The sequence below is a fragment of the Bombyx mandarina genome, chromosome 03, assembly GCF_030267445.1.
Source record: "Bombyx mandarina strain Sakado chromosome 03, ASM3026744v2".
In the NCBI taxonomy this organism is placed as follows: domain Eukaryota; kingdom Metazoa; phylum Arthropoda; class Insecta; order Lepidoptera; family Bombycidae; genus Bombyx; species Bombyx mandarina.
This window is the reverse complement of record NC_143210.1, coordinates 10,494,831-10,513,512: the sequence shown is the minus strand read 5'-3', so window position 1 is coordinate 10,513,512 and position 18,682 is coordinate 10,494,831. Positions and strand designations below refer to the sequence as shown.

General features: G+C 36.7%; 2 protein-coding genes across 3 annotated transcripts in view; both read right to left on the bottom strand.

Moving 5' to 3' along the window:
* The window catches only part of LOC114242308 (brefeldin A-inhibited guanine nucleotide-exchange protein 3), a 29,534-nt gene that overhangs the window by 5,291 nt on the left and 5,561 nt on the right, over positions 1–18,682 (bottom strand). Inside the window, exons 5-19 of the mRNA XM_089740092.1 lie at positions 17,912–18,041; positions 17,143–17,322; positions 16,793–16,891; positions 15,924–16,151; positions 14,469–14,705; positions 14,055–14,107; positions 13,462–13,621; positions 12,179–12,293; positions 11,258–11,425; positions 10,315–10,486; positions 9,520–9,643; positions 8,155–8,332; positions 7,754–7,895; positions 6,341–6,551; positions 497–590 (exon numbers count right to left, since the gene is read on the bottom strand). Coding sequence (XP_089596218.1) covers positions 497–590; positions 6,341–6,551; positions 7,754–7,895; positions 8,155–8,332; positions 9,520–9,643; positions 10,315–10,486; positions 11,258–11,425; positions 12,179–12,293; positions 13,462–13,621; positions 14,055–14,107; positions 14,469–14,705; positions 15,924–16,151; positions 16,793–16,891; positions 17,143–17,322; positions 17,912–18,041 — 2,291 coding nt within the window. The remainder of the gene's footprint in view (positions 1–496; positions 591–6,340; positions 6,552–7,753; positions 7,896–8,154; positions 8,333–9,519; positions 9,644–10,314; positions 10,487–11,257; positions 11,426–12,178; positions 12,294–13,461; positions 13,622–14,054; positions 14,108–14,468; positions 14,706–15,923; positions 16,152–16,792; positions 16,892–17,142; positions 17,323–17,911; positions 18,042–18,682) is intronic.
* Positions 1,635–6,334, bottom strand: LOC149503304 (uncharacterized). Of its 2 annotated transcripts, XM_089740094.1 has the most exons (3): positions 4,885–6,334; positions 4,439–4,572; positions 4,243–4,352 (listed from the first exon to the last, which is right to left on the bottom strand). In XM_089740094.1, the coding sequence occupies exons 1-3, from the start codon at positions 4,990–4,992 to the stop codon at positions 4,346–4,348; spliced, it is 249 nt and encodes an 82-aa protein (XP_089596220.1). In that variant the 5' UTR covers positions 4,993–6,334; the 3' UTR covers positions 4,243–4,345. The 2 variants fall into 2 exon arrangements, with proteins under 2 accessions (XP_089596219.1, XP_089596220.1); XM_089740093.1 differs by having other exon boundaries at positions 1,635–4,572.

Here is an 18,682-nt window from a genome sequence, read left to right as displayed (position 1 = left end):
GTTTTTTTTTAATAGTTATTTTCATCTATTTCTGTTCATTCTATGTCTCTTAAGTAATATGTGTTCTCGCTGCTGAGGTGAAAAGTTATGTGTGCTACACGAAAGCAAAGTTTTTTGCATCTCGTGCTGTTGAGTCATCAAGAAAATCGGCATTTGAAACAAAAAACAACTTTGCTCTTTTGTGGCACATATAACTATAATTGCGTAGGTATCCCAGTTTAGTCCGTAGTCCCACTGTGTGTTACATGTTAATTCATTCATCGTGTAGGTCGTTAATGAACATGGGTCAGTTTCGTATTTCATTAGGAAAATCGGTGTCCGCTGGCGGGATTCGAACACCGGCTCAGACGCATCGCTCGATGCGAGTGCACCGTCTTATCCTTTAGGCCGTGACGACTTCACGAATGTCAACAATTATGTTACCTATTAATCTATCAAAATAAAAAGTAATTTAGTTAATTCTATTAGTGAACGTAGGTCGTTTTGGCGTGATTACCTCCTGTCGACAAGTTTCCACTATTTTTGCGACAGACATATCGTTGTTGTAATTATTTTCTAGGACAGGCTGAAGAAAATTGAAGACGTCCACGCTAAAAATAATTAGATGTTTTTAAATCGTTTTTTTTAATTGTCTTGCGCTTTGGGTCGAATAAATAATAATGGGTGTATCGCACGTAGCTACAGTCCAAGCATAGTCCAAGTGTTGCATACTCCTTTTTTTTTCCCTGTCTCTAACCCTTGGTAGCTTATGGGGCTATTCCAAACACTTGCACTCACTACTAAAAGTGAGTTGTGCTTAGCAAATATATTGCTCGGAACAACACAATATAACTTTTTTTATTTTTTTTATTGCTTAGATGAGTGGACGAGCTCACAGCCCACCTGGTGTTAAGTGGTTACTGGAGCCCATAGACATCTACAACGTAAATGCGCCACCCACCTTGAGATATAAGTTCTAAGGTCTCAATTATAGTTACAACGGCTGCCCCACCCTTCAAACCGAAACGCATTACTGCTTCACGGCAGAAATAGGCAGGGTGGTGGTACCTACCTGTGCGGACTCACAAGAGGTCCAACCACCAGTAATTACGCAAATTATAATTTTGCGGGTTTCATTTTTATTACACGATGTTATTCCTTCACCGTGGAAATCAACCGTGAACATTTCGCATGCTTAAAAATAAAAAGATGTAACTCAAAAACCATAACTTTTGGTAATAAGCTTTAGTTTTTTTGCGCGTTTTTCGAATGTCTTTAATTGAAAATTAAAGATTAACTTAAGTGTTTTTCTTTACTTTTGCTGTCGATATTGGGAGTTGAAAGTACAGAGTTTTATATAATAACAAGAAGAATTCGTTTTATAACATAATTATAGTTGAAAAATAAAGTTGAAAAAAATGTTTTGACTTACTTCTCTTTATCCTAAAAACCTCACAGTATTATAAAAAAAATCGTGCAGTAATTGAAAAAAAATCTCTTTAGTTTTAAAAAGAAATGAATTGTTTTCAATGTATCCCACAATAATGCACTTTATAATTATTCAAATCGTGGCTATGGTATAAGAAGTGCTATTAAATCTTTATTAAATATAAGATATAAAAAATATTAATATTTTTTTGAAATAAAACAAGCTATTATCTATTATATTTTATTTTATAAATCAGAATAGAAATTGTTTTGTAATAAAAACAAACATATAAAAAACCTTTAACTCAGCCTTCAGGACCTCGTGAGATCTGTTACATTATTAGGAACACAAATACAACAATAATATTAAAATCAGTCATAATATTACTCACTAGTATCTTTCACAATACAATATAATATATTATATTATGTATGTACATACATATTATATATGTAATAACAATCACAATCAAATAACACCACTTTTAATTCCTGAAACAACCTAAGTGCTGCATAGGGACTAAATTTTAACGTAACTTAAGACTTCTCTTATTATAAATTTTAGGTAAACGCTAATAACAATATCGACAAACAGTCAAAATATTTTTATTATTAAATTATATAAAAAACGTTTGTGTAAACATAGCAGCAAAATAAAATATCTAATCATTTTGAAAAGGGCGTAATACAAAAATAGCGTTCATATGCATTTAAACACTACAATTAACTTACTTAAAATAACGAATTATAAAAATTAGCATAAAAGGAAGGTATTAACTTCTTTTCTATTAGCTCTTTTAAGTCTTTTTTTTTATTAGCAGCTATTTCTTGCCTTTGGCTATAAGCTTTATTTAATGAAATGTCTGATATTTGGCTCATTTTCTTTCGTTTGTTCCTGACATCAACTTGTTTAAAACTAGTATTGCTGTATGAATTTTTGTAATTAAAGCTCAATGGTTCCGATTTTAGCATTTGTAACACCTTGATATCGTTCCAATTAACATTTTTACCATCTTTATCAGTATTAAAATTATACCCCCACTCCTCTTGAAGAGCTCTTAAGTCCATAAAAGATTCGTATGACAGCTCATGAACATTTATTGCAGGTTTTGATTTTTTTGCGTTCTTGATGAGTGTAACATATTGATCAGGGCTATAAATTGGACCTGACTTCAGATTTTTCTTTATCTCCCTTTCTATCAGACTGTGAACGCTATCGGCTTCGTTCTGTGTATGTCCTCTTATTAGAAATTTGTGTGTTATACTGGTTATATTCAAGTTAGTTACAGCATATAAATACAGTGTTGCAATATATTTATTTTTATTTTGGCCGCAGCAATTATCCGAATAAAATATAATCTCTTTTGGTTCCTCATCTTCTGCACAAACATTTTTTAAATATTCCCATATACATGACCCTATTTCATTTGCACCGCGTTTAGCATCTGCTTCAGTCCAAAAATAACAATGTACATTCTCATACGCTTTTTTATCTCCACTTATCAATTCTGTTACAGTCAGATTGTAGCTATTTAGCTTAGACTTGTAATAAAACGCTGAGGTGTCACCCCTTGGACACTGTAATACAGCTTCTAAATCATAAACAACTACTTTCCTATCTTTGGTTACATTTTGACGGTCAGTAAGTTTTTCAGAACGACTTAAAGTCTTTTCCTCCAAATGTTTCAAATACTTCTCTTCCAAATCCTGTTTCTGCTCATTATTTGAATTATTGTACGACACACACAGATCGCACTGATCTTTTTTTGGTTGGTAAAATCCTAGGTTAAATTCAATGGTAAAAACTTTATAATATGTTATATAACTACCGAAATCCCTGTTAGCGTCAGTTTGTTGAGCAACAAAGTCATTGTATAAATCTTTTATTGTTTTATCACCACCAATATACTGTTTTGAAGTCGAAGCCCTCACATAATGTGATTCTATTTTCGGAATCATGTTAATATGTTTTCTGATATCCTCTAGTAACTCTGAATTAAGTTTTTTATGGTTTTTGTGCTTTCCTCGTAAGTCATCCAACATAAAACCATCATTCATTCGAGTTTGTACTGTGTAAACCATACGTTCAGAAACCGACAGTGTATTTTTAAAAAATGTCTTGCATACTCTTACTTTTTTATCATTAACCATAAAATAAAAGGCCTTGTTTGGGCGTCTGGGATGTGCGGAATTAGTGTATTTATATTTAGGGGCTACATCTTCCATGCATGCTCTAATATAACCTCTTTGTGCTATTAAGCTACCTTGACCCCAAAAGTCATTAAATAGCTTATATCTACTCTCGGAATCAATATTTGCTGCACATTTCAACTTACATCTTTCGGTACATGTATCTTTTATAAAGCGAGCTGGAATCATTTTACGACTTTTTGACATTGAGACATATGATTCGCCTTGGTTTCTAAGCCTTTTCGATTTATTTTGCTGCCATTTTTTAACATTTCGCGAACGTTTACGACCTCTACAAATATTTGGTCCGTTATTGAAATCAGAGTCAGATGAATTTGTATTGGATTCTTCTATCAAAAAGTTTTTTTTATTGGCAGGCTTATCAAAAAACGAGTTGAAATCTATTGTGGGATCATCGTCACTAAGATCAACATCACTTTGATCGGTGTATATTGGAGAGATATTATAGTTACTCATACTATTACTATTGTCATTTCGGCGCCCTCTTAGCTGAATTTGCTGTCTCTGACTGTTATCTAGGGAATGGGAGCAAGATGCCGTTCCTTCCTCATATTCCACTCTAACGTTTTGCAAAGTAGTGACTGGGGCAGCCGTTGAACTACCTGAAGAGCTCGATGAAGTATGGCTGGATGAACTTGAAGATGATGAGCTAGAAGAATCGCTGGATGATGTTGAGCTGCAGGATGATGAACGTTTAGGTTTTATTGCTGGGATCGAATTATGAAACTCATGACCTGCAAGCTGTTTGTACTTTTTAATTGAATCTTCATTTTCACTGAAGTTTGAATCACTGCTATAATCGGGTACAAGGCTTACGCACTTGGTTACAATTGACGTCGAACCTCGAGCTGATGTTGTAGGCGATGATTGAGTCTTATGCTCTTCCGTGATTGCTTTTGGTCTTGGAGATACATTTTCCTGGTCTTGGTCATCAATTTGCACAACTTTTCCAATCTGAAATAACAATAAACTATATACGTACTCACAAGAAATCAAAATACCTGATATAAAAGTGATTATCCACAATTTAATTTAAAAAAAATCGCTTATTTTACAGAAGATGCAAAAAAATATAAATTATAATCTATTACATTATCAGTTATGTATAATATTTATATATTTACAAAAAAAGAAGTATATAATATGTATGTTTATCAGTTTCTAGTACCCATAATACTATTTATTACAAGCTATGCTTAGTTTGGGACTAGATAACTTTTTGTAATAATAATAATATGTCCCACAATATTTATTTTATTTAGTTACCTCATCATAACCTTTCAGTTTGATGCATTGTGCATTTTCATTTTCACATACAGCTTTTGCTTGTGGAATTAAACTCAGGATTCTCCTCGATCTCGAAAATGACGCCATTTTCAAAAACTATAAAAGCGTTAATACTTATTTTTAACATGCAATTTACTGGAAAAAAGAATCAATATTTAATATTTCACAAATTTTCTATCTGTGCTTAATAATAAAAAGAAGTAAAGCGTAGGAACATTTGGTAGTTTGCTATATTTTTAATTATAAAGCGATACTTAGTGAATTACTCCGGTAAGTACGGCGTAAGTTTTAAAACAAAACTGAAGTATTAGGCGTTAACTCGATAAGATTTTAAACTTTTTAAAACAACACAGAATGAAATTCAAATGTTTCAAATTATCATTAAGTATGTTTTCCAAAAAAACGATCTATTACAAAAGTAAAGCTATTTATTATTAAATAATATATTGTTTCATAGTTACCTTTTAATAAAAAACCAAATTATTTTAGTTTACACCAAACACAGCACTACATTATTTAATCACTGCCGAAGCATCACGAAATCATGTCACTTTATTAGATCTAACTTATTAAAATTCGTTGATTGAAAAGAGAAGAGCGATCGTGCATCTCGCTCACTTTTGTTGTAACGGTCTCGCTGTCGAATTCTCCCTAATGTTTACGCTATTAATACGCGTTTTATTAGAAAATCTCATAACTCATTAATTTTGAGTTCAATCTTTTTTTTATTAAACGTGCGATTTGTTGAGTACGTATTTCATTAGAAAAATTGGTACCCGCCTGCGGGATTCGAACACCGGTGCATCGCTCAACACGAATGCACCGGACGTCTTATCCGTTAGGCCACGACGACTTTATATACATACTAGCGACCCGCCCTCGCTTCGCTTCGGAAACATTAAAACACACATGAAACCAAAAAAATAAAAATAAAAAAAGATTAAAAAAAGTAGCCTATGTTCATCAGGGACAATGTCGGCTTCTAATGGTAAAAGAATTTTTCAAATCGGTCCAGTAGTTTCGGAGCCTATTCGAAACAAACAAACAAACAAATCTTTCCTCTTTATAATATTAGTATAGATATGAAACCAAAAATTTGAAGAAATAGGTAATAATCATGTTTTTTATTGCTTAGATGCGGTCAAGGCCCGCCTAGTGTTAAGCGGTTGCCAGAACCCTAGACTTCAAAAACTAATTGCTTCCACCCACCTTGGGACATGAGTTCTAAGTGTCAGTTTTTCAGTACAACGGCTATGCCACCCTTCGAACTGAAACGCGTTACTGCTTCACGGCAGAAATAGGCAGGGTGGTGGTACCTACCCACGCGGGTTCATAAAATGTCCTACCAACGGTATGAAATGCAGTTGATCACATACTATTTTATATTGGACTACAAAAAAAATGCTACTTTACTAAAGCATACTCGCAGCCTCACCAAGTCTCATCGTCTTTACCGTCCAGACCGAGCTTAGCGTCCGCTTGTAGTATTGAGACGGTTTGATTCCTTCCAGTTTGCATGGTGACTATGGGAGTTGCGTTCTTCCCCTGCTGACCGAACAGAGAGTGTTCGAAGCTCGACACGTATTGGCAGGCCGTGAATATGTGCTCCCAGCAGTCCGGTGCCTTTGACCCCAGCTCTAGGCCCCCTGAAAATGTCCGCTCTCTATAAGTATGTTTCCTTCTTTCCTTTGTCGTATCACTCTTGTCAGAGCGTGCCTTAAGAGTGCGTGGAGCGTCTTGCCTATTTCTGCCATGACGCAGTAATGCGTTTCGGTTTGAAGGGTGGGGCAGCCGTTGTAACTATACTTGAGACCTTAGAACTCATATCTCAAGGTGGGTGGCGCATTTACGTTGTGGATGTCTATGGGCTCCAGTAACCACTTAAAACCAGGTGGACTGACAGTTCGTCCACCCATCTAAGCAATAAAAAAAATTTAAAAAAAGCGGTCGTGGTCGTCATTAACCACCATTGCTGCGGGCAGATGTTATGCGCCTCACGAGCAATCGCCACTCCTGCCGGTTTGTGGTGAGCCTAGTACAGTCATGCAAACAGCCGCCAACTAGTATGTTTAGAGCATCCAATAAAGTAAACTGGAACGATTTCTCAAATACGATGTTAATGAAAATTTGGAAACACCTTTTTTCATGGTAGCTAGATACCTTTGTTTTAATATTTACTAGTATTGAGATAGAGTTTTATCGAATCTTATATGTAAATTTTTCGTCATTAGTAACTTTGTAATAATTTAAATAATAATGATATGTAACATGGATTCACATATACAAAATGCATAATCACTTATGTAATTTTGTATACGGGCAACGTTATTCGTCTTGGTAGTTTGAAAATTCATTGTTTAAAATGAACTGACTCTCCAATCTTTGAGCTTATGATGTTTACGGGCTGCGGGGAATCACTTACTGCTAAACTAGATTAGAACCAGGGATGCCATGCTGGTATTAGCTTTTGGTAGCTAGACACCAATATTTCTAATGAAAAACGTACTTAACAAATGCTTACGAATTACTGCTATGATGAAGGAATAACTTCGTGTAATAAAAATCAAACCTGCTAAATTATATTTTTGTAAAATTAGGTAGGGCGTGTTGTGAGTCGGCACGGATAGGTATCACCAGCCTGTTTATTTTTGCCGTGAAGCAGTAATGCGCTTCGGTTTAGGTAGGGCAGCCGTTGTGCAAAAAATTGAGACCTTAGACCTCGTGTCGATGTTAATAAGCTCTGTTAACCACTAAACACTAGGTAGGCCGTAATCTCGTCCACCCATCTAAGTAATAGGGGTCCAAATATACAATTACAAGAATTTGTAGGTAGTGTAAATATAAATACCGGTGATTAATATGTCCAATGACAGGGCATGAGTTGATAGTATCTTTCCGTTTGGTATTTGAGAAATAGCGGATCTTGCCAACAGCGCCAAGATACTGCTGCACCGGTTTTGTAAGCTTAACGTGTTACTGACTCTTGCGGCCTGGAATGGAAATTGTTAAGTTCTCTATTTTGCCCCAAACTTATACAACTTCGAGATAATTTTGATTATGTCAAATCCTTTTAAATAATGGCGGCGCCGCGCACTGTAGCAGCGGTGATGAACACAATCTGGCTAATGTGGTCCGATATAAAGCGCGTAGTCCAGGACCGATCGTGGTAGCGAAATACTGTCGAAGCCCTCTGTCCCACCTGGGGGTCATGGGGGTATTTGAACATAAAGTCTTTTAAAATTACGGTACCTTATGCAATCCCTCCAAACATTGTATGGTCAGTCCTTCCCAAGCAATGCGTTTCCTTTTACCGAATGTGTTTATCTTCTTGGATATAATCCGGTGTAGTCTTTCTTTCTTGTTCATATATCCGGTCAACGGTACACTTAATACGGTCACCATTGAATCCCAAACGCACGTCAAGATTCTGAAACGATTAATTGTGAAGCCAAATTAAGGCAGTGTTGGAAGTTTTGTAGTGAGACTGCGACCGCCTCAGCTTTGAGCTTGGGAGTTTTTTTTTTCTTTTCCTAAGCTGGTAGCCTAGAGAGGCTATTTCAGCGGAACCTTAACTAGTAGGTGAGCTCACGGGGCTCAAACCTGACGACGATGCCACACAAACCCTAGCAAGAGTCGTGCTTCGCAGAATCTGCCACCGGATCGGAAACGCGACCCACTGAGAAGATCCGGCAAGAAACTCAGTGGGCTGTGTCTGAGAGTTAATTTACTCGTCGAGCCCTTCGTCGCAAGCGACGGGTTCGACGAGAACGGTGACCGGTGCTTGAAGTACCTAGAAGCACCGTTAGTGGATCGGGAGGATCCGAGAAGACGTGTGGGAGTTGTGGTTTTTGTAGTAATATATGTCATCCAATTGACAGGAGGGGGGAACTTTTGAAAGCTATTGACATTTCAGTCTCATGTCTTCGCATTTGTCGCACACATCTTCACTTCATATCGGAGAAGCTTTAACATTGTGGTTGGAATTCGCAAATAATAGCGAACCGAATATATGGCGGTAGCTACTACGGAACACAAGATGTCTCGATTTGAAGACGCCTAAATCTCACTAAAGATATTTTCAAGATAAGCTTGAATGTATACAAGTCCCAAATAATTGGAACGTAGCGGCGCCGCGGCGCCGGTTCCGATTCTTTTCAAAGATTTTCTGTTTGTCGTTACTCCCAAGAGTCCATTGAGTTCCACACTATCTTTTTTTTGCCGAAAGAATAACATAATAATATTAATGATTTAATAAATAAAATTTCAAGAATAACATATCTATACTTAATATATAAATCTACACTGGTTTTTACGGATGTTCCGTTATAACTACTGAACCATGCATCCGATTGACTTGAAACTTGGTATCCATGTAGAAAATACATGTACTTAATGGATAGGCTAATATGTATGTGAGTGTTGGACTTCCTAGACCAGTTGCGGGGGCGTTAATGGTGAGAATCTTTGTGAGAGTGAGAAATAATAATATTAATTTTAAATGCCCAACGAAGCGGACGGGTACAGCTAGTATGAATATAAATCCGATTCTGACAGCGGATGCTGGATGCTTTTGTTATGTAGTTATGTGGATGTTGTGATGCCGAGTTTGCTTACCTCCTCGCCCAACGCAAGCTGGACTGGTGTTGCGGGGTGTCGTTCGTGTTGTTGTGCAGCATTGAGGCTTCTTTTAACTTCTGCCAGTCCGACATTACAGGACTTTGGTCTAGCCCTCCCAAATCTGAACACGTAAATGACATGATCATTTACAAGAAAGTAATCAACAATTAAGTATATTTTTGGAACGAAGTTCCATAAGGGACGATGCGGAGGGGTACCCTAACCGGGAAAAAACGTCATTAACGTAATTTTTTTATTATTTATGTATGGTTTTATAATAGTATGATGGCTATATACAGTGTCTAATGTATAGTCTATGTGATGACGGTTATTATTATTATTGATATAAATAGCTGTTTCTTGGTATACTATTATTATATATTTTTTATAAATCATTGTGAATACAATAAAGTTGATAACTTTGTAGTTTTTATTTTTATTTTTATCAATAAAAAATCATAATAAAAAATGTATACACAAATAATTATTTTCTTTATTTACCTCGAATAGAACTTAAAATTAATATTTTTTATAATAAGGAACTTCGTTCCTATCCGGTGTCCCACGACACCAAAAATCTTTTTTTTTGACATTTCTCTGCAAATGCGCTATGACGATATCTTTCTTCTAATGAGGTTTGTGGAGAATACTCTGTGGTGGGCAGTAGTTTGGCTGTGCAGCTGGTGTTGCTTATATCCATGGGTGACGGTTACCACTGTAAGCTCGTCTAAAAAACCCTTAAAAGTTTTTATCAAAATTACTCATTGAATCTAAAAAAGGATAAGAACTTACCTGACAGCAAATGGACCAATGGATGATCGTAAATGGGCGCGTCCTTTAAGATGTCAGTAGCTAATACTTGCTGGTATAGCTCCCTCAGCCACGTCGCTGATAGATATACCAGAACTCCACTTCCTTGCACCTCGTCCACGAATTGATCCTCTGTCATTGCTATTTCTACCTTCTAATTATGAACATAAATAGTTGATTTTAATAATGGCGGAAAAAAATATACTTGAGAATTCATGTTTTCATTCTGAGTTGTTGTTTTGTTTGAATGTTTATCGACTTTCAAATTGTCAGCAGTAGTTACTATAAAATTTGTTTTCAATTTAATCAACACGTTTAGCTCGTTATACTCGTATATCCGTTATATTAATACAGTCACGGGCAAAAATATTAAGTACCCCTATTAAACTGTCATAATAATACCTTAAAAAGCTTATCTATACACCATTTTTCTATACAGATATAAATAGTTGGGGTGCCTAATACTTTTGCTCGTGACTGTATCTATACTAGTATTTACTTGAAAATCAAAAAACGATTTATATTTAAATAATATAATTTAAATGTATTATAATATAATATACTATATATGTGCAATAATATAGTATTGAATAGTATCTATATATATAAAAATGAATTGCTGTTCGTTAGTCTCGCTAATACTCGAGAACGGCTGGACCGATTTGGATAATTTTGGTCTTGAATTATTGGTAAAAGTCCAGAGAAGGTTTAAAAGGTAGATAAATATGAAAATGCTCGGAATTAAATAAAATTAACAATTTTGTTTTTCCTTTGATGTGTCTCCCGTCGGACGGATTCCTTTTGTTTTAAGTTTATTTTATACAAAAGTTTAGGTTTTTTATTTCTCGATTGAGGCACTACGAAGTCTGCCGGGTCAGTTAGTAAATAAATAAAAACTGTTATTAAGCCTATCGTGGATACTCACTGGAGGGTCGCTATAATAATTGTTACGTCGTTGCCTTAAAGTGAGCAGCAGAGAAGCATAGGTGGCCAGGTACACTCCGTCTGCGTTCATTATGCACGAAGTAGCCGGCGGTTGTGAAGCGTTGTGTTGGCAGCATTTCGATGCGAAGTCTTGCATTGCTTCGTCAACCTTCAAATAATTAATAATAATATCAATAATTTTTTTATTGGTTAGATGGGTGGACGAGCTTACGGCCCACCTAGTGTTTAGTGAGTACCGTAGGCCATAGACATCAGTTCTAAGGACTCGGTTTTTACAGTATAACGGCTACCCCACCGTTCAAACCAAGACGTATTACTGCTTCACGGCAGAAATAGGCAGGATGGTGGTACCTACCCGTGCGAACTGACAAGACGTCCTGCCATCAGTGATTAAGCAAATTATAATTTTGTGGGTTTGATTTTTATTTTGCGGCTACGACGACTCCAGACTTCATAAAACTCTTTATTAAATATATGCAGCATATCGTCGTTGTCAAACCAAAATCTGCTATGTGCACTTTTTGAGATTTTTACTTTTTGACCTTTTCGTATAGTTCACAACCCTATCTACCATATAAAAAAACTGTTATATGTCTATAGCTCTAATATTTATCTATAGTTTTTATTTAATATAGTTCTTAAAAATTCACTGTCATATAAAATTTTATACGAAAATGTTTTTACTCGTTAATTCAAAATAGAGTTTTTGCACATAGCCGATTTTGGTTTGGCAGCGACGATATCATATACTGATTTCATATTATATGTATGTATTTTCTTTAATTATGAATTGTAAATCTGTATTTGTATTATCTATCAATAATTAAACCTGTGGATGTTAACCTCAACGAAAATTATGAATCTGTCTGCTCTATCTATAGCTAAGCCTGTGGACGTTTACCTCAATACAAGTTCTGAGATTCAGTAGCTTCGGTAGTAGCGAGTTTTGTAGCGTTTTCACGAACTGCCGAGCGTTGTGCCTCTCCAAGTCAACGTTGCACTCTGTTACGGTGCACCTGAAAAGGAGATGAATTCAATAGCTTCACATTCTCTTTCTTTTGAAGGTTTGCGATTGTTGTTAAACTTGATTTTGTCACATCCTACCAAAATTCTTTAAGCAAAAATACTCAAAATACCCTTTATTTATTATTTAATAGCCGTGCCGATGGGCATTTAAAATTATTTATTTAATTTATTGTCATTATTATTAGGGAGTTCAACACTCATATAAATATTAACCTATCCATTGAGTACGTGTATTTTCTACATGGATACCAAGTTTCAAGTCAATCGGATGCATGGTTCAGTAGATATAACGGAACATCCGTAAAAACCACTGTAGATTTATATATTAAAAAGTATAGACTAGAAATAAACAAATAAATCGATAAAATTATTAAACTATTGACTCGATATTCTTTTTTAGCAATCCGTCTGTCAAACTTCTGTGGTTTTAGCCTTTTAAGGAATGATGTGTTCTTTTTTCCTTTATTTAGTCCAGTTTTAAAATTGAACCACAACTGTTGTAAATATTTTAATTAACTATAATATTTTAGCGAATGTATCGGTTGTTTTTGCAATACCTTGCATTAATCTTTGCGCTGATAGTAATTTTTATATTATTTAGACAGATTTAGTGGTGCAGTAGATAGCGCTCCTGATTGTTGGACCGTTGATCGTTGGTTTGGGTGCCACAACGGGCAAAAGGTTGTGTGATGAACAGGATTGTCTGCTCTTTCTCTGGGTGTTAATTATCTATATATTTAAATGTATTTATAGTAGTCTTTGGTTCCCATAGTAAAGGGGGCCTTAGTTGGGGCCGGAAGACCGACTTGTCCCCCGGTTATTATTATTACTACTAGCGACCCGCCCTAGCTTCGCTTCGGAACTTCGATCAATAATACTACTATTACAATAATAATAGTACTATTATTGATCGAAGCTTCGGAAACTGTAATTTATTATTGATTTCTCCACTATTTAATGGATGTTATTATACATATAATCCTTCCTCTTCAATCACTCTATCTATTAAAAAAACCACATCAAAATCCGTTGCGTAGTTTTAAAGATTTAAACATACATAGGGACAGACAGATATAGGGACAGAGAAAGTGACTTTGTTTTATACTATGTAGTGATTTACAGAGATCAAACAAATTTCAATCAATCTTTACAACTCACCGGCCAAGGTTCAGCGTTTTAGGTACAGCTTTAGTTTTTACTATGACGTCGTTCACAGCATCCGTAGGGTTGTTCGCTCTCGACGGCAAGAAAACGTTATCTGCATCGGAGTCTGCCTCGCCGTCACTGCCTGACGTCACATTCTCGGGGCCTGATGTGTCTGATCCATTGGAAAACCAAAGTCTATATCATGAATTGAGTTCTGCATTCCGACAGTTATTGCTGCAGCAAGTAAAATCATACACTTTCATCTGTTGCGGCGGCGGGCCGAAAAGCGCCCCCAAAGATATTTCCACCTTTGCGTGGCAGGTCTTTCTCGACCCACCAGGACTAGGGTAGGTTAAATGGTACAACTTTGCGAACACACACGGTATATAGTTTGGCCGGTATCCAATTCTGACAAACACCTGAAATAATCGGTCCGTACCAGCAAAAGGGACATAGTTTCGTCCGCATCAGTTGAAAGTGTTCGCCGATATGGGCCTTGTTCCGCAGTGAAGGTGTTAATAATTAAAAATTATTTTTAATTTTATGTTTGACTCTTCAAAATACATATTAAAAAAAATATATATATATAGTATGGAATAACGTACCTGAGGAGTCGCGGTCTTTCGTATCGTTACTCTGTAAAACCGCAACAACATCCCTGGAACAGTACATTGCTTATTAAGCACTAATATTACGCGATATTAATTTATTTTTACTGGTTTTGATTAATTAGTTTTTACTGGTGGTAGGACATCTTGTAAGTCCGCGCGGGTAGGTACCACCACCCTGCCTATTTATGCCGTGAATCAGTAATGCGGTTCGGTTTGAAGGGTGGGGCAGCCGTTGTAACTATACTTGAGACCTTAGAACTTATATCTCAAGGTGGGTGGCGGATTTACGTTATAGATGTCTATGAGCTCCAGTAACAACTTAACACCAGGTGGGCTGTGAGCTCGTCCGCTCATCTAAGCAATAAAAAAAAACACGGGATCACGTCGGACGTGCAATGAACTGCTTACCTGTACGGACTTGGCAATCTGGCCAGGGTCTGGTAGGTCAAAGGCCCGGCGTAGTCGGCGTCTTGGAGTCTAGGCCAATGTGTTAGTATTAGGGCGGCCGTCTCAGAGCATATGTAATACTCGGGCCCAGAGCATAGCTTCTCTAAGGCATCGAGTAGGGAGACCACACACTCTACGGCTGCGGCAACTGTCTCTGGATTCCCGCTTCTGCCGCATTCTTCTATGCCATCCATTAAACTGTGGGATTGTGAATTTAGTTTTAATTTCATAACAATATCTTTAGTGCTTTTAATCGTACTAGCTTGGGGTGCTTTTCAGGATATTATCAAAATAACCCTTCTACTCATATCTGTTAATTTTTTATGTTCATATTTTTTAGTTGGATTTTCTATAAAAGCGTATTTTGTTCGTTTTTTTTAAACTATTATTTATTTAAAATCAATTATTCCTTAGACGCGATATACACAAAACCGGCGTAAGACTTAAGGCGCGGCGCAGGCGTGGAACGGATCGGCGCGGACGCGATTTAAAGTATACTAGTGGTCCCGCAGTAGTCGAAATTCGACTATAATTAATGGAAATTATAAGTTTTTTTTTATTGCTTAGATGGGTGGACGAGCTCACAGCCCACCTGGTGTTAAGTGGTTACTGGAGCCCATAGACATCTACAACGTAAATGCGCCAAATTTTAATTTTTGCGAGTTTGATTTTTATTACACGATATTATTCCTTCATCGTGGAAGTCAATCGTGAACATTTGTTGAGTACGTATTTCATTAGAAAAATTGGTACCCGCCTGAGATTCGAACACCGGCGCATGGCTCAACACGAATGCACCGGACGTCTTATCCCTTAAGCCACGACGACTTAGAACTAAGTTTGAACATTATGATGGTTCTATTGTCAAAGACTATTTATTATACTTTTATAATCACAGATTTCGACACTATCGACAAATAACATTAAAGATAAACAATATTAACCTATTCCTTCTCAATTTGATCACACACTTTAAGCAATAACAAAAGTTTGACAATAGACACAGAGTATATACATATATGTGTGCGTCAAATCATGGTAGTGTGTGTAATGTTTTATTTATAGATTTAATGTATTATTAAAGCATAATTAAAATAAAAAATAGCATTCTGCAGTCTTTCTCTATATTCTATATAAGTGTGGGAAATTTCATACTCCTCCGTCCGCGCAATTTTCGTAAAAAGGGGTACAAAGTTTTTGCTTCACGTATTCAAATCAAATCAAATCAAAAAATTTTTATTCAACATAAATGAAAGTACATACTTCTTTTACGTCAAAAAGAACTACCACCAATTCACAAAAACTAGCCTCCGTCCTGAGAAGAACTGACAAGAAACTCAGCAGGCATGTCTTTTTTCTTTTCTTTTTTTAATATTAGTTTTTTTTTTTTTTAATATGTAGATCTTTAGTGCTCACAGTCTGATTATGGCCATATCGTCGCTGTGCCGCTCTTGGTTCTCCTGCTTTTTTAGCAGGACGAGTTGGCAGATCCTTCTCGGGTTCTGCAGCAGTTCTCGGGTGCTCCGCAGTGCTTCGACGCGGTGCGGCACCGGGGGGTAGAGAAGCATTCTGTGGTACAGTGCTTCGAGGACCGGTCGGAGGTTCGAGGTGGAACCAACCAGCCGCACCAGCTGATTTGCTATGCTGCAAACAACGAAATGATCCAAGGGTTAATACCGTTGTAACTATACTTGAGACCTTAGAACTTATATCTCAAGGTGGGTGGCGCATTTACGTTGTGGATGTTTATGGGCTCCAGTAACCACTTAACATCAGGTGGGTTGTGAGCTCGTCCACCCATTTAAGCAATAAAAAAAAATCCTTTGTCAATGTTTGATTGAGCTCTACTTAGACTTTCGTCTTAAGTATTCTTATTCTATTCTTTTTTTTTATTGCTCAGATGAGTGTACCAGCTCACAGCCCACCTGGTGTTCCGCGGTTACTGGCGCCCATAGACATCTACAACGTAAATGCGACACCCACCTTGAGATATAAAGTTCTAATATTGAGAGTATAGGTACAACGGCTGCCCCACCCTTCAAAGTGAAGCGCAACGGCAGAAATAGGCAGGGTGGTGGTACCCACCCGCGCGGACTCACAAGAGGTCCTACCACCAGTAAAAATTCTTAAGTATTTAGTATTAATACTAGATCAGAGTTTACGTTTATTATTATACTAATAAGCGTTTGAATCTCCCGCATTTATATGCTGTATCAAAATTTGGAATCTATTTTGAGGCTATTAGTTTTGTGAATGTATATTTTGGAATTTTAGCAATCACATACCTGTAAATAGCTTTAGCCTGTTTACTGTTGAAGCTTGGTGCGGAGTTCAAAGCTCCGGATCCTCTTCCAGAATCGTCAACTAAATGTCCTTCGTGATCTCTGGGAATTAAGTCAATAAAATTATTTGAATATGATCTTCACTGCTTTGCAAAAATCCATCCATTAAATACATCTCGCTGCATAATGTTGTTATTATTACTCTGAATTGTTCGCATAAGTAAATAAAATAATATAAGAATATTTTCTTTCATTTTCTAAAATTTTTTTGAATGTTTCTTTTCCTTGCTTATTACGCCCTAACAGTGAAATATGATGAGATTTAAATACGTCCAGTGGCTCTCAAAGATTACCTGGATTTGATATTCTTGTCGACCCGGGGCGTCCCGAGGAAAGATATAAGCGACGGACAAAACTTCTGCCACAGGAATGTTGTGAAGTGCAAGTTACCGCTAACACGTTCCGATAGGCTGGACATCAACGTTAAGAGGCAATCCAAAAAGAATAGGGCCAGCGGGTTTTGCTTTGGATTCCTGTATCGGAAATACGGTACTATTATTATGATTATTTTATTGCTAAGATGGGTGGACGAGCTCACGGCCCACCTGGAGTTGAGTGGTCACCGGAGCTCATGTACATCAATTATGTTAATGCCGCCGCCCATCTTAAGACATGAGTTCTAAGTCTCAGCTTTCACAGTACAACGGCTGCCCCACCCTTCAAACCGAAACGCATTACCGCTTCAAGGCAGAAATAGCCAGGGTGTGAAATACCTACCCGTCCGGACTCACATGACGCCCTCTTACCAAAAAAAGTCCTTTTAATGTTTTAGCGTTTCTCAGATTCATCGTTTTTTTACTTTTAAACTACTAGAGGTTCGTGGATCGTTCTAGTCTAATAAGGATGTAGCATAAGAAACCTTTAACCTTTAACTCACGCTAATGCGCGACATTAACCTTATAGACGTTGTTAATTGATGATAAAAAATTGAAAGTTTCTTCCTTCCTTTGGAATGAATGAAGTTTTACACGAAATACATCTAAAATTATTAATTATTACTGGCGAAACACTACTAAAAGGAAAAATATGAGGTCAGTTTTGGTTATTTCTGAAGCAACTCACGACTGTGTCTCGGCCAATCTGCTGCACAAGTATTGTATGACTGGTATTACTTCACTGTAACAGCCTACTGCCACTATGTGGTTCCTGCCAAGCGGAGAACCTTCCGACAGCAGCTCGGTACACTCCTCGTCTGCAGCGAATTTGTATTATTAGTGGGCGCTACAATATTTTGTGTAGCGCACGCTAATTTAGGCCTTCAGTCAAAAGTCAATAAAATCATTATTGCATTGAGTAAATACAACTCAGTTAAAAAGTTAATTGGAAAAAAGGTTAGTCTTTAGGGTTCAGAGATCAGTGAATCCGGATACTTATGGTATAAATAATTGATTTTAAGGAATCTTGACCACCAATCGGTCACAAAGATATCGATGATGTAATATCACTTTTAAATATAACATTTCAGAACCAATGGATTTGAAATGCTCAATTTAAAAGTTGGAATCATGGTCATTCGAACTTCTGTCCTTATGTGGATAAGTAATATTTTTTTAATGCATTGACAGTGGATAAAGCTCAGGTCCCAGCTGTTGTTAAGTGGTTACCGGAGTCCATAGACATCACAACGTTATCTTGAGACATGAGGTTTCTATCTTAATTGTATAGTATAAAAAGTGCCCCACTGAAATATCCCCTGTAGTGTTCACGAGATGTCCGGTCCTCTTATTGTAACGGATAATTGATTTTACAAAATAAAACCTCAAGCACCGGTCATCGTTCTCGTCGGACCCGTCGCTTGCGACGAAGGGCTCGTCGAGTAAATTAACCCACAGA

What these genes read in the sequence shown, in the direction of transcription:
- LOC149503304 (XM_089740093.1), bottom strand. Translation starts at nt 4,992, where the DNA reads ATGGCGTCATTTTCGAGATCGAGGAGAATCCTGAGTTTAATTCCACAA. An exon ending in AACTGAAAGGTTATGATGAG is followed by an intron (nt 4,573 to 4,884) that starts GTAACTAAATAA and finishes TTGTTATTTCAG; the next exon opens with ATTGGAAAAGTTGTGCAAAT.